General features: G+C 40.3%; 1 protein-coding gene across 3 annotated transcripts in view; it reads right to left on the bottom strand.

The window, feature by feature from the left end:
- Positions 1-7,396: 7,396 nt before the first annotated feature.
- The window catches only part of ITGB8 (integrin subunit beta 8), a 66,085-nt gene continuing 57,170 nt past the window's right edge, over positions 7,397-16,311 (bottom strand). Inside the window, exons 13-14 of one of the 3 annotated variants that reach the window (XM_019534369.1) lie at positions 7,779-7,904; positions 7,397-7,494 (exon numbers count right to left, since the gene is read on the bottom strand). In XM_019534369.1, the coding sequence (XP_019389914.1) occupies positions 7,441-7,494; positions 7,779-7,904 (180 nt within the window). In that variant the 3' untranslated portion in view covers positions 7,397-7,440. Of the gene's footprint in view, positions 7,495-7,753; positions 7,905-16,311 lie in introns of those variants that run through there. The other 2 variants (XR_002100988.1, XM_019534389.1) reach the window with 2 other exon arrangements.

The following is a 16,311-nucleotide window of genomic DNA, read 5'->3' as shown; positions in this document are numbered from 1 at the left end:
TACTGGTTACAAAAGGATTCATTCTCTGATCCACTTTCCCTCAAACCAGCCTGTTTATACCAGATTAACTTTACTAGTGAACATCAAGCCTAAGAAAACAGGTAACCATTTCTGCTGCAAGGAATCTACAATTTGGAAAATAACCAGTATTTATTTAGTATCAATTATATGCATCTGCAACCCATCTAGCAACCCAATTATATGCATCTGCAACCCATCTAGCAACATGCACTCTTTGCAACATAGACTCTGCATCCCTGCATAAATGAATACACCCAGGGCCCACCTTTATACAAGTATGAGAACATGATTGTGGTGAAATTGCGGGAGAGATTTGGCAGTTACTGATGTAATCAGCAGAGTAAAATCCTACAGATTTTTTATTGTTATTAATTACAGCAACTGAAAATACCTTGTATTTTGTAATACGTTTTATTATGCGTTCTAATGTCTAATGTTATATAATTTTCCCTCAGAGCTTTCTGGAAATTCCAAATGCAGTAGAACAGTAGATACAAATTGTTAATATAAACAATATTAAAGGTATAAAAAATTAAAGCAATACTTTTTACATTCCTGAAAGATACAAGAGTAGATCAACAGTAGGGGTGTGCCAAATGGACCGTATTCAATTCAGATTCAACCTGAATTGGGGGACAGTGATTTGATTAGTTGATTCAGATCACTGTCTGTCCCGGGAGTCAAAATAATGAGCGGCACTTACCAGCAGCACAGGACGGGACATGCACAAGGCAGAGGGAGGAACCCACACGGCTCGTTAGCCGCCTTTTTGTTCAATTACGGCCAGCTGATGATGTCAGCATCAGATGCTGGCCGGCAGCAATAAGAATGGCGGTCGCGGCCATGGCACCTGAGGACGCGGCTGGAGGAGTACCTGGGAGTGACGAGACCCACAGGTGGGGTTCCGGGACAACAGGGCATGGAGAAAACTGCACCAGGGAGGGAAGACCACTGGAGAGCCCTGAGGGGGTACAATCGGGGCAGTCATTGCTGCCAGGCCCAGTTAGAGTGACAGGCAGAAGGCAGGAATGCTGGAGGTGATCAGTCTGGGTCAGACCAGAAGGAAACCCGGGGAGTGTTCAGGGTAGACCAATTAGAGGGTAGGGAGAGACCAGGTGTTTGGCATTTTGGTTGTTTCGTTTGTTTAGTCAACCCTGGCTAAGGGACAGAGAGCTAGGGGAGTGTGCCCTGGGGACCAAGGCTGAAGGGAAGCCTCTGTAAGTCTATCTTTTACCTTTGAATACCTTCCCCTGAAGGGAGGGGTGCAGGCGAGGAGGGCTGTGGGACAGATCCTTGCGGTGATCACCGTGGCTAGGGGCTGCGGGCACTTAGAGGCAGGCCAAGAGGCTTTGCCCCACAGCTGGGAACAAGAACAATGGATGAGGGATGCACTGAAGGTGGCGTGAGGCCAGGTTGTAGGGGTGGCGGATCCCCGTGAGTGACCACTGGGAATCCTGGGCCACAGGGTACCCTGTCAACCAACCCCTCCTACTGAGGAACATCAAGTCGTGGCAGACAAGAACGGGGCTGGGGACATGGGAAGAAGAGAGCTACTCTGGCACAGACAAAATCCCGACAGGTGTTTGACATCAACCTGCAGGGCAAGGGCTGCTCGAGAGTAGTTATTCAAAGCCCGGTGGTCACACTGTCCCAATTCAGTTCGGCTGAATTCAGATCTGAAGATTCGATGCTGATTCAGAGAATCAGCAATTTGGCCATAGACACAGCTTGAAATGTTTTTTCTATGTACCTCAAGGTACCAGGTGCAGATCATGAATGCTGAGATGGTGGGGAGGATGGAGTGTCCCACAGGAGTACAGGGAGCGGGGGGTTGGGGGGAGAAGGAAGGCCCCAGCACGCTTGGTGGCAAACCTAGAAGTGGATCAGAAGTACTTGCAGTCCACTTCCGGGTCTGCTGCCAAGCATGCATCCCCCTCCCCCCTGCTTCTCCCAGCTTGGTGTTTCACCACAGGGGGACCTTGCATGCCACCCCAGACCCAGGAGGTACCAGTCGCCGAGCTGGAGGATGGGAGTGGTCCTCCATGTGCTCCCCACTGGACCTGGAGGTGGACCACAAGTGCTTCTTGTCCACTTCTGGGTCCACCGCCAAGCACACTGGGGACCCCCTCCCATGGTCCTGTGGGATGCTTCACCTACCCCACCATCTCAGTGTTCACAAGCTGCCTGGTATACCTTGAGGCATATAGAAAAAACATTTAAAGCTGCATCTATGTCTGAATCATCGAATCTCTCTGAATTGATTCAGAGAGATTAAAGGGTCTCCTTATCCTATTCAGATTTTGAGATTTGGCAGCTGAATTGGGCCAAATCTCCACCAGATAGAATCAGTGACCGAAGTTTTGCACAGCCCTACTAAACAGTGCATTCAAGCTTACTTTCTGTGGGGGAAGAGGAACTCCTTGCATTGTCTACATTGGAGATTTGTCCCCATTTCAGACATAGATGGGCTGACACCAGTAGAAATGAATTCACGCAACCCCAGACAGTAGACATGGGGAGCCACTGTCTGTACCAGTGACACCTCATCCTGCTTGAAACTGTTTACTTTACTTAGAGACTGGCTGTAGGTGGTCCTGGATAGTTACTTACAAAGGTTGTAATTATATGGACAGCTGGAGAATATCTCGAATCTAGATAATTAAGTCCTTACTGTAGTTCTTATCTTATGCCTAGTGATTCTTTTATTTGCAGATGAGGTTGAGGATAGATAGCAATAGGACTGTTGCACTGTTGCCCTTATACTTTCCCTTTTTTAACTGACAGATGGTAGATATCAGTTTACAGTGATTCCTCTTTTACATTTGCAATCAAGCCCCTTTACATTCCCTATATATTAACAATAATTTTCATTATAGTTTCTGTCCCTGAACACAATGGGGCTAAATTCTGCTTTTGCTTCACTCATTCAACCTTTGACATCAACAAGATGATACTGATGTAATACAGCATCATGCAGGAGAGGAAATATCACAACACAACAACGGACATTTGCCATATAAAATATGTATGCTATACATGTTGGGTATCTTTCCACTTCTCTGAAGGTACATTCCACAAGGTTTTGGAATCCACCCCCTGGCTGACAAGGAGCACGACTTGCATGGTATTTACATAGTATCTGCTCTTATTTTGATGAGAGATGTGTTTGGCCCACAGCAATCCTTTGGATTTGTATTTCATATTATCCATGGTCTTTCTAAAGAAATATAATTATACTTAAAAAATATACAGATGATCACTGTAATTTCAACAGATGAAATGACATCAGAACCTTTGGGAGGCAAAATGATGCTTATTATAAGAAAAAAAAAACACATAGGAGAAAAAGCTGGCTGACTTTCCAGAGAGCATTGACCATGGGCCAAACCATGCCCTTAGTTATGCATATGCAATTCCCATTGAAACTGGGGGGATTTGTAGTTGCCTGACAACAGAATTTGGTCCCTTGTTTCAGACTGCAAAAGTCTCTTATGGTTGGATCAGAAATGCAAATACAAAAGTTACCATATGATATAAATTTCACTAGGTTGAATTTACTTGTATAATAATTTCTTCAAACAGGGAAGATTTGGCATCCCCCTCAGCCTTCCTTTCCTATTGATTTCATGCTCAAGAAAAACAAATTTAAGTAGTTTTTTTTTTCTGCTGGTAGGCAGATGCCTGCAATATCTATTACAAGTTGCACTTAGGATGGAGTTACCTTACTTAGCAGGGCTATTTGGAACTGGATTAAATTAATTAAGCATAACACTGAAGTAAGAGTGTCCACACACACGAAATGAATCAGGAATAGCTAGTCCACTTTAAATTCATGTTCTACCTTAATCTGAATTAACAGCCCTGTGTACATGAGCCCCAAAAGATCTGGCCTATGGGCAGTCACTCAGGGTTGAATTTATCCTTCAGAGGCTGGATAACGAGCATTTAATTTTTATTTTCCTTCCTTCCTTATTCATTTCTCAAGAGTAAGACAAAACCATAGGTAGGTTGCAATCCTCCTCCAACAAATCAGTTGCTGCTATTTTAAATAGAAAGACTCAGGTCCTCATTCTTTAAACCAGGGGTGTCAAAACTTGGCTTGTGGATCAGATCTGATCTGCAAAGCCAGGTCATCTAGTCCGCAGCCTTGATGAGGAACAGTAGCAGCCAAGCACTTGGAAAAGACCTGGAGTGCCTGAGCAGTGCTGCAGGAAGAAACTCAGCACTGTGACTTGTTCCCATGGTAGCAACCAAGTGCCTGGGCTGCCTGGCCTCTTTCCACTGGATCACTGGATGGGATAGTCCAGAGCAGGATACATCATGAGTTGTATTAATCGTAAGAGGTCCATGGGCATGATCCAGGCTTTAGGCCTACCCCATACCATTCATCCAGCCCTCAGATCCATGCAAGTCTGACACCCCGCCTTAAATAATTAGGTTCCAATCTTTATTCTTAACAATTAGTCCCTTACATGAAAGTCACTCGTGCCAGAGACCCCCAAAGGCCCTAGGCAATCCTGAATCCATTATTTGAGATGAACTCTTTTTAAACAGTGTCATCTGCTTCCATCATCTTTTAGGTTTTTCCCCATCTCTTGTGCCCATCATTCTGGGAACCTCACCTCTGATGTGACCAAAGAGACAAGTTATTAGCGGGCAAAATGTGTATCCTGCAGAAGGGCTTAGGGATTTCACATAAAATTCACTTTGTGGCCCAGTTCAGGCTATCTTGCTATTCTGACTTTCCTGAAAAGTCTTGAGAAAAGATGAGATAGGAGTAGTTGGGAGATGTAAGCCAGCCAAGGAGTAACCAAGGATAGAACTTGGGTCTCTTGTGAAGTCAGGAGTGCTACAACAAATTTATATCTGAAGCCTGACTCTATACCCCTAGAAAAAAGTTCTCCTTTCTTATACTCATGCCACATTCTATGCACTTGCTAATGGCTTTCCATACCAGGGTATTTACTCTTTAAATGAACAGGGCTTTGGGATTGTACAACATTAAGTCCTAACAAAATTGAAACTATATTTGAGAAGTAATTTATATCACCTGGAGACAACATTCACAATGATATTATTAAAAAATATTAACACTTGTTTCTAGTTAGTCTCTCTTCATAGCATCATCTCTGGATGTATCAAGATTTTAGATCAATTTTTAAATTTATTCTGGAGACTTCAGGAGTACCTGAATCTCACTTGTGATTTCACATTGGATAAAACCACAGTAATCTAAGCACTGTAGTCATAACAAAATTATAACATTGCCTTCACTGCCAAAGTTAGCTAAAGAATAACAATTTCCTTATCTTAGTAGTTGAAAAGACATTGCAGACTCCAGTTTGCTGGCAAATGCCCACGTTATGCTAGCCAAGACATAGTAACCAGGTACTGATCAAATGAAAGAAAGAATTTGGCAAAATACAGCACTTGAATTCCATGTGAACTATGTAACTAAAAGTCAGCATCAAAATCATTTGTATGAGAGTAATTAAGTTTTGTAACACACTTTCCTCCTAGTGATGCTGAAGCATAGGGCCTTTTTTGATTTTTTCTTTTTCAGGAAAAGATTGATTTTAATTAACACATTTGACCAAAAGTAGCTAAGTAGGAAAGCAGGAAAGCCGAAACCTTTTAGGGGAAAAATACACTAAGGAACCATATGTTCCATTATATTTTTAAGTAATTCCATTCCAAGCTCTCAGTTTTCAGTGAGTCAAACAGGCATAAATACAAAAATGTGAAAACATTCTGCAAAAAATGCTTCCCAAACAAATTGGGAACATCAAATTAGGGAATGAAAATAGTTTTCCTTTCTTTTTTAAAATTTGTATTTGTAAAGTAAAAAGTAACTAGTGTAATCATTTGACCTTTTAATAGGGAATTACAATATTACAAACATTAATTAACATCATCGTTTCTATAAGTTTGGTGTTACAATAGCATGCCCAATTACAGAGAAGAGCTTGAGGACTTGATTTTCAAAGGAACTAAGCACTTCCAGTTCCAGCTGACTTGAACTGGAATATTTGGTGGTCAGCTATTCTAAATCCATTAAGTGACTGCTTGGTCACACACAGAGTCATGGCAGGGAGCAAGCCAGACCTTCCGACTCCTAGTTTCATGTTTAAACCACTCGATAAGAGTTTTATCCATTGAAACTTTGGAGATGCTGTAAACAATCAAGTTAAAACAAAACAGAAAAGAATCTAAGGAACCAAAGTTTGTCTATAAAACCATTGTAACCCAAGGTCTTGGCTCCCTTCTGCTGAAACTTGATTTAATCAGTTTTTATTCTTGATAGCATGTTGTATATGTGGTATATTTCCCCTTTTTCATGTTGAAAACTATTTTATTTTAATCTTTCTGCTAGTTTGCAGAAGTATGCACTCATTCTCCATCATAACTTTTTGACACAGAACAGAAAAATGTTGACCTATTTTTTTTCTTTCTATAACCTCTCCACTAAGGTGCATCTACTATAGATCTATCCATATATCTCACACACATATACATACATACATACATACATACACACACACACAGATTATGATTATATGTTTACGTATATAAACATAATGCATACACAGGCCCTATTCTTTTGCTGACCCAAAAGGCTTACAATATAAATTTAAAGGCAAGAAACCAGCTTTGGCGCCTTACTCATGGAGGAAAATACAGGGAAACACTGAGACAGTATCAGTTACCATGCTTGGCAGTGATCTCAGTGTATTAGCAGTCTAACCACTGTCATGTTTTTAGAAAACTCTGAAGAGGAGTATGACAGAAAAACATACTTTGAAAGTATTTATGGGGAATTCCTTCCACACAGAAAAGCACTGGAGGGAGCCTAAAGGAACTTCTTTGAGCAGTCAGATGTCCGTGATGGTGGTTGGCATTAAGTGGCAATTAGCTTGGAGATAGGCCATGAATGGGTGTGAAAGTGAAGACAAGTAGCCTTTGATGTGACAGAAAAGGAGGACCCAGTGAGGGATGCCTGGAGAAGGTGCCTTTAAGTGTGTCACATCCCTGGCTGAAGCATCTAGATTTGAGTCACTGGGAAGCCTAACTGTAGGTATCTTCAAGACCAAAATGGATCAGATTTTAAGAACTTACCTGGTTAACTATACATTTAGGGCCAAATTCAAGAAGCTATTTAGTCACCATTAATATCAATGGAAGCTTAGACACATAATGCATCCAAATACCTTTTGAAACTGGCCCTTGGAGGCCAGTTCTATTGGATCCATACAAGAACTGCCAGCAGCATTAATGGAAGCTAGGAGCCACAGCAGAAGATACATGCTTATTATTACAGAGCTGAGCATTTAGCCAATCTAAAAGAACTTCAGGGCAACCAAGTTTTTTGTAAAACTAACATTTTATTTATAAACATATAGTACATTAAATATTTTTCTTCTAAACCCAGAGGAGCAAGACTGCATTTCCAAGCTTCTTTTCTTTATTGCAGATCTGGAAGAACAACAACAAAAGCAACAAAATGAATTCTTCTATACTAGTACTCAGCATGTCAATAGATTCTCTCCAACCCCAAAGATCAGTTTGCAAGTGCTAAGCTGCTGCTGTGCATATTAAGAACTTTCTTTAAACCATTGCTGTACTAAACATTCTTTATGGCGAAATCACACATATGCATATTCTTCCTCCCCTTCTGTGTGCAGATTAGATCAAATCCTGTCCTCTCCACAGTGGGAATCATGCAGATACTAAAAATCCACAAAGAGGGAAGTACCTACATCACTGTTGTCAAAGAAGCAATTGAAATCTGGCCCTCTTTCATCCTCAGGCTTTAGAGATTGTAATTTAGGTTTCCTTCCTCTTTGGAGAGCTTGAACAGCAAGGCTTTTTCTTGTCATTGGCATCTGTAATACAATAGAAGCAGCATTAGACTGTAATCAGACTCTCTTGCTCCCTACCAGGCCCAGTGACTATCAAGGGGGGGAAATAAAATAAATGAGTACTACATATTATATGATACTTGTATTTCACAACATCCTACATGGAAATAAATAAAGGTTTCATACAAGGTCACTTACCATTATTCCATAACATGAGAGAAGATTAGGAGGCTCACAACATAGGCTGCTACTAGGACCACTGTTAATGGAGATTTCTTATGGTTAACAGTTAACAATGACTTTTTCAAGGCTGCACTGTAGCAAAATAGACTTTATGTCTATACCCATGTAATTCAAATCTGGAACCAAATGCCTTACATGATGAATAAAACAAACAAGCAAACAAACAAAGAAAATTTCAACTTTGCAAGAGCTTTTATGGAAAAAAACCGTGTATTTGTTGCAGTTCATAACGCTTGATATACACTTGGGAGCTGGGTGTGCACCTACATTTATTAATTTTTTAAAATGCAGACTTGCCCTCAGAGAGTGCCATAGCAACTTCATTCTTTTCTGCTAAGGTTATTAAATTCTTCTTTGTCATTCTTCATAGAGAAAAAGTGGGGGGACAAATGACTGTATCCTTTTATGGTCATTTGAGAATTTTCTTCTTGTTTTGCCTTCTATCTTTTCCTATGTTTCTCTGTGGCACTGCTGAGCCCAGGGAATCGCAAGTCACTTAGATTGTCATGAACACAGCAGCTTTCATTTGACTGTTAATTCTCTTCCCAACATTGCTATGCAGTTTTTCCTTCCACTAAGCAAAAATTACTTCATGCTAGAAAATTGTGTTTCATCCCAAACGCTAAAAAGTGAAATTTGCTAGTATTGTATTATGTGCAATTTTGTAATTGCACATTCTGCTCATTTAGACATTCTTGACCTTTTACTGGTCTCTGTTGTTGATTAGGGATGTTCTTAAAGCAGTTTGGCTATCATTACTATACAGTGGGCACATCTACACATGCTACTAATGTGACTGAATAAACTCCAGTGAAGTTCATTGCTTCCGGGCACTGCATTTACACATGAGCACAAGACCACAGCATATTGATCCGGGTCAGAGGAGCAGCCCCGGCTGTCAGCAGGCCCAGAGTGAGCGTCAGTCTGCCAGCCCAGGGCTGCTCGGATCTAGCTCAATATGCTGCAGAGGGGATGGCAGGGTCATGAAAGTGATCCAGTGTGGGGTTAGCCAGCAGGCAGTCCCACACTGAAGTACCCTTGTGCCCTAGCTTTCGCCGTTATTACTTTACTGTGGCCTAATAGAAGCACACGTGCAGACATTGAGACTTTACTGAGGAGTTAATTAGGCAACTCTGCAGTAAGCCCTTCCAGCCCCTAACAACTATGAAACTACGAAACATCTCATGTAGATATGCTCAGTGGGTGCATCTATGCATGTGCTTTACTTTGGCATAGACTAATTAGCTCTGCAGTAAAGCATCACAGTCTACATTTGCACTGGTATCAGGCTGCAGTAAAGTAATTAACTCCACTGTTGGAAAGCACTGTCAGGGACATTACTATCTTATGGAAAAACAATTAAGTGCAACTAAATACACATGTAGCTGGTGACTATGGGTGAAAATTGCACCGTCAGCCCAGGCAACAGGGGGACAGACTCCTGTCTGCCGTCTAGCCACACAACTCTGCAGTTTCACACACTTGTGCCCTAGCCAGCTCCTCTGCCACATAATGCTGCTCCCCAGAGCCCAAGCCTGACCACCTCCCGAGCCTACTGGCAGCCCGAAACTCCTCTGTCCTGGCTCAAAGAGTTGCTGTCCCAGGTGCATGTGTAGACGCTGTGCCTGGGAGCAGTGTACTGTGGTGTAAACTGCTCTGGAGCTTATCACATTGCTTAATTTCACCTAGATGCACCCAGTGTCTGAAGTCCCTTTCATGTTAAGGGGTTAACACTGGCTTTCGTAGAGGAAATCTTGACCAAATCCTACACAAGAACAAAACAGACATCTGTCACAACTTAAAGCAGTCTATGTTTTAAGTAAAAACAGGTGTATATTTAAAAGTTTACCCTCATTCTGTGTAACCCCCCACCCCTCCACTAGCTAACGTGAATAGAAAGGAAGAATAGTGTATACAGCAGAAAGAAGGATCTTGTTAGCCCCAAATTAATTAGTGAACCACGCCTCAAACTTTTCCTATGCCCAGTCATATCCCTTTGAAGATCACAGATGATCTGTTCAGTGGTGTTCCAGCAATGCTTCATAGGGGACAAAATAAAGAAAGACAGCTTTCCCTCCAGTGTCTTTACTGCTGGCCATCAGTTTACAGGTATGTTCCTGTCTATACTATCAGATAGTTTAGGCTTTAGGATACAATTTTATATTTACATAACTTTAACATGCATCTTTTTCAGATGTGGGTCCAGCACTCCAGATGTAGTCCTACACCATGTTAGGCTGGTTGAAATTACTCTCTTCACAGTTCTAAAGCAAGGTTAAGAGCTATCCTCTTCTTCTTAAAGTATCATAGATAAAGTGCAATTAATATATTAAAAAACATAAAATTCCATGTGCATTAAACACTGGTTTTATTTTTTAGACAGCAAATACAATAATGTTGCATTAAAATAATGCTGTGTCATATTGTTACAGCTCTGATAGAAAAATAAACATCTCAGTATGCTACAGTGTCAACTTATTAATAAATATCAAAATAGAAGTTAGTAGTCAACTGAAATTAACAAAACATCTACAAAAACAATTAACAAAACAACTACCTACTATCTACATTATCTTAAATAATAAAAAACCCAGTCTATTTCCAGACAAACTAGAGTAGTGATTTATTTTAAAGTACTGTTTAAAGCAGGAATGAACAATAAAAGTTACAAATTATTTAAAAACTATTTCCTTTTCTAAAATTTTTTTGACAAAATGTTTTAATCTAAAAAATGTCAGTTAATTTTCCTCCACAAAGTCAGTATATGTTAAATATGTAAATATAAAACAAAACTTGTTATATTATTAATAATCCTGTCATACCATAGCTAAATAAGACACTTAAGTAGCTTCATTTTTTTTAAAGCAGTTGTAGGTAAATGTGAAATAGACCTTAGCACAGTGAGTGTGGCTAACACTAAATGTTCCCAAATGGGGATAAGAGAGGTACCAGAGTGAGATTAGAAACTTCCACTCACTCGAAAAGCCTTAGGATTCCCATACAGATATTGGCTTATAACAAAAGCCAGACATTTTATTCAAATTTATGGATCCTGAGCAGGTACCTTGTTTCAAGAATGTACAAAGAAAATCAAAGAGGAAAAGCTGCTGAGAAGACATTTTTAAAAAGATGAGCAACTTTTTTGTTTGTTTGTTTGTTTTTTTACATATACTGGTACTTTCAGAAAGAAGCTTTTTGAAGAAAGTTAAACTCTACTGGCTCTTGTTCTGAGTGGACTTCCACAGTCTACAGCACCCCTTGATTTGGTCTCCTTTATACATATTATTCAAACTAGGAACATGTTAGCTTCTTCTTACCATCTGTACTTTGAATTGTTTTAACTTCCATCAGAGGCCTGTGCACTGAACAAATGCAGGGCTATGTTAAAACAGTAGCATCCCTCCTAACTACTGTTTCATCATGGCTTATTATGTAAATCTTATTCTGCTGTTTAAAACCCCTGGCATGAACATTATAGATTAATTTAATTTCTAATTAGGCAGGACAGCGTATGTTTCCTTCAGCACTGATGTATCAGTCAGATGCGCACTTTTCCAGTTATGCCTTGTATTACTCAAGGTCCCATGAAATCCTACTGGAGTCTGAGGCCTACTGGGGCCAGCAAGTCCGCTCAGTAGAGTCATTTAGCCCACTCATAGCACTACATTAAGGTGGTTGCACTACTTTCAGTTTGGGGGAGCAAGGATGGGAAATGTGGAGCAGGGCATAATGCATCTCAGTAGGGCATTTCCTGGCACCGTAAGTGGTCAGGTGGAATACACTGTAAAGTTTCACAGATTTACTCCTACAGGTAGCAACACATTCACAATCACATAACACCTGTCAAGAAGAACAGATTCTTCTATGTGATCTGAAAAAAAACAAACATATCTCATACGGAAAATCATTTCTTCCAATGCACTGCAAGACATGTTTTACATAGGGGATTCATATCATCACAGGAGAAAAAAAATAAGTCATGCAAATGCCCTTCCTTTATAAACATCACTTGCAAACAAAAGGGAATTTCAATAAGGCACAATAAAAATTCCACACATACCATGTGCACATTTTCTGGATGAACAAACTATTTTCCCACACTCATTTATGATGGTGCTGTTAATGTGCTCTTAGCACTTGGAAATAATCAAAAGTATTACAGTGACTCAGCTTGCGTGTCCTTAAAAAAAACCTGAAGTAGATTTTGTACATTTCCCCAGTGCATAAACATCTGCCATTTCAGAAATGTATACAAACAAGTAGTTAAAGATGAATAAACCCAATTCTCCTTACATTTAAGGATTCAGTTTACAGTAATCCATTCAAGGGGGTTTTTTAACTACAACTTAACATTTTTTTTTAGTGATTCGTCATAAATACTGTGCTCTTAGAGAAGGGGGGTGGCAAAATGAAAAAAAATCATTGTCTTAATTATCAGGTAACAATACAAAAGTGGCATCTTCTGTGTGTGTGTTTAATGTTGTGTATTTTAAAGCTGTGTGATTTACTTTTGCATCATTTCCCAGAAAACTTAAGTTTTCTCTAACAAATCTAGAATGACTTATTTAGAGATCAAACCCTTTTTTTTTTTGATAGTGAACTCCTTAAGGCACAATGCAGAAAGAAGGAATGGTAACAAACTCTGCAGAAACCAAGTTGTTTGCACAACCTCACAGAGTAACTGCACAGGCACTGTACTGTAAGAGCTCAACAAGTTCCTTGTAAATTATGGGCTAAGTGCTTTCTCATTTAAGGCCACGTGCAAATAGAGCACAGAATACCCAAATAGTACAGCTTTTGTTGGGCTATTTCTTTCCTGCAGGAGCTCTTCTGAATAGCTCAGCCACTAGTTCTAAGAAACAGCTAGCAGGCAAGGCCCTGGTTTATATGAACAGCACCCATTTGGCAGAACAAAGCTCTGCGGAGAAGACCTTATGCTAGCTGAATGACCTCATGTCTTGTCATTTAGCTGAAGTTTAATTCTTGGCCTGCTGTGTGGTTAGCAACTGCTTCTTTGTCAATAACCCACTCGTCCTTTATGGTACAGTAAAACTAGGGAAGGGAAGTAGAAGGAAGATTTACTACCACTCAGTAGAGCAGTTGCTTATAATGCAATCTGCGTTTAAGCTCTTTTCACTGTTGTGAGGGAACTATGATGCACTGAGTGAGTGTTCTGACTGCAACATGCCAACCAGGTCTCCTTTGAAAAGATTTGGACTTCCAACAATGTACTACAGAAGGAAAGCAGCAGATGTGCCATGGCTTGGGAAGGGAAGATGTTAACATGCAGTTGCTTGGCTCCTCTGTACAAAGCCTCAATTTCCCTGTAATTTGATTTCCATTAATACTGAAGAGACAAAATTATTTGAAACCAAACCAGTGGTATTAAGTAACTCTAATTTCTAAGAACTATTCTGTAAAATGAATTATTTGTTCAGAGAAGAATTGGGTAAAAAACAATCATGCCTTATAAGTTGTTATTTAAGAAAAATGTTGTATGTTTTGTGAAACATACAAAGGTTCTTAAATGAATAAAGTTTTTTGGCTCCATTAAATGGATTGTATACTGTTTCCATCTTCTTTTAAAAAATAAAAAACCCTGGTAAAGAGAATATTCAGTATGTCTGTTTCTCATAGGTATTTATTAGGCCTGTGCAAAGCAGCTAGTATTTGTTTTGGATTTGGATGATCTGAGGGACAGTGATTTGATTTGGTGATTCGAATCACTGTCCCGAATCGATTTGGCCAAATCTGATTTGGAGATTCAGCTGCTGCCAAATTGGCTGAATTTCCAAATCAAACAGGCCCCATCCCCCATCTACTCTCCTAGCTCCATCAATGGCTGCCCCACCTGCCCCCTACTTACTGGCACAAAGCCCAGGTTCAGCTCCCTGGAGCGATGAGTGGGGACTGCCCAAATCGCCACAACTTTCTCTGAATCTTTTCTGAATTATACTTCAGAGGCTTCAACTTGGTTCAGACGTTTTTAGTGGTCTCCCAATTCGATTCAGAGATTTGGCCACCAAATCGGGCTGAATCTCCTCCAAATCGAATCAGCACCCGAAGCTTTGCACAGCCCTAGTATTTATCTTGTTCCCAATGAAATCAGTACTGAATAGTCCATTAACTTCCACTGAAAAAGGACCAAGACCCACACTGTGCATCATAAAAGAAAATCATTACAGTTGAATAAATGTTAATATGTGACTGAGTCATCATGGAGTGTTTTTCAGTAATATCTAATTAACGAAAAAAAGATCAGGTTATCACTGTAACACCAGAAATAAAAGTGTTGTAAGAGATTCCATTTTCTTGTGAGATGCTTTTGAATCCATCTGATCTGAAGCTGATACCACTAGGAAGAGTGCCACTGACATACTTCATGGTGGCTCCCTAAGGAGGAATATCCAGTTTCCATTATTGAAATCTAGAGCTCGTAGATAAATGTCAATAGTAAGTCACAGCAATTGTCTTTTTAATTAACCCCCTTCCCAACCCTCATTTAAAGTTATGAATTAGGCAATTCTCTCTATGAAACACTTGCCATTATGCTGATCTACTCCAAATCCTGCACTCCTCCTACATGCACATTCTCATGGATTTAACCTGGAATAGCTTGTACACAGACCTGGAACCTGTTTGTTTGGGGACTTTTTAGTTCTTTGAAAGCTATCAAAAATTTCAAGCAAGACATCTATTCTATCTGTAGATAACATGCCCCCTCACTTCTGTTCTTTCTTCTATAATAGGCACAGACAAGTATTGTGCTCAGAACAGATACCATGTGCAACTGTATGCTGTTATCTGAGGGGACTTTTGTTCCCAGTGAGGTTTCATTACCTATTTCAGAAAGGGTTACCAGAATTCCCTACTTCTACGGCAACATAAAATATGCCAGACTCACTGCTAGCTATGCATTTCATACAGCACATTTCAATAAGACATTACAGTTTGTTTTAAGGTTAGGGCCTCTGCACAACCTATTCTGTGATGCAAATTCTGCTCTCACATGCACCCACACTGATCCCACTAAATGTAAAAAAAAAAATTGCTAATTTTCATTGTTACTCAGCATAAGCGAATTCAGCTAACTTACTCTCTTGGGAACCATCCCCCCTTTTTTCTGTATTATTTACTCTACCCCCCAAGATGCTGATTGCACGCTGATTTCCCATTACACACCCCATATTTCTTCTACTGCCCGCCAGAAAAACATGGGTGGTTAAATGAGGGATTCATGCCAGCTAATTCTATTAATTTACACAGAAAAATAGTAGGTGTAGAAAAGCAGATTGATTGCATCTACACATGCAATTAATGTACCTGAATAAACTCCAGTACAGTTCATGCAAGAATTTATTGCTCCTGGGCCCAGTGTTTACACGTGCACCTGGGACTGCAGCATGTCGAGCCAGGGCAGCACAGCCCCAGGTGACAGGGGGCCTCAGGGGTCGGCCTGCCAGCTCAAAGCTGCTCTGCCCTGGCTCAACATGCTACAGAGGGCTGGCTGGGGCATGAGGGTGTTCCAGTGGAGGGGCAGCTGGTAGGCAGCCCTCGCACTGTAGTAGTCTCATGTCCTAGCCAGCCCTGGTCACTACCTAGATGCTTGTTGTGGCAGAGTAAACAACTCCATCGTAGGATAATACTTGTGGTGGGCAGTACTATCCTACAGAGGATTTAATTAGTTTACTCCAGCCTAATAGCGTCGCATGTGCAGATAGTGACACTTTACTGTGGGGCTAATTAGTCAACTCCATGGTAAAGTGTAAGTGTAGATGTCCCCGACAGAACAAGAGAAGCTCTGCTGAAGTCTGAGTTACACCAGAGCTGCATTTGGTTGCCTAGCCCTGTCAGTGTTTAGCAAAGTAAGGACTCAACAAGAGCCATTACTTTACCAAATACTGACAGAGCTAGGAGACTAAATGCAGCTCTGGTGTAATTCAGACTTCAATGGAGCTGCTCTTGTTAAGGTCAGAGCTGAATTTAACTGGAGTGTTTAATTGTTATAAACAGGCAAGGCAGTAAAAAGAACAAAAAATATCCTATATTTTTGTACTGATATAGTTTTTGTTGATCTTAATATATATAAAAAAGGTTTCTGTTTGTTCCAATGTAAATACTGAAATATAGCCACTTCACGTATAAGGAATAAACCTTGTTTAAGTGACATAAGAGTGTGTAGATTTTT

Source organism: Crocodylus porosus, unplaced genomic scaffold (assembly GCF_001723895.1).
Source record: "Crocodylus porosus isolate Cpor-Errol unplaced genomic scaffold, CroPor_comp1, whole genome shotgun sequence".
Taxonomy (NCBI): Eukaryota; Metazoa; Chordata; order Crocodylia; family Crocodylidae; genus Crocodylus; species Crocodylus porosus.
This window is presented reverse-complemented; position numbering and strand designations above follow the sequence as displayed.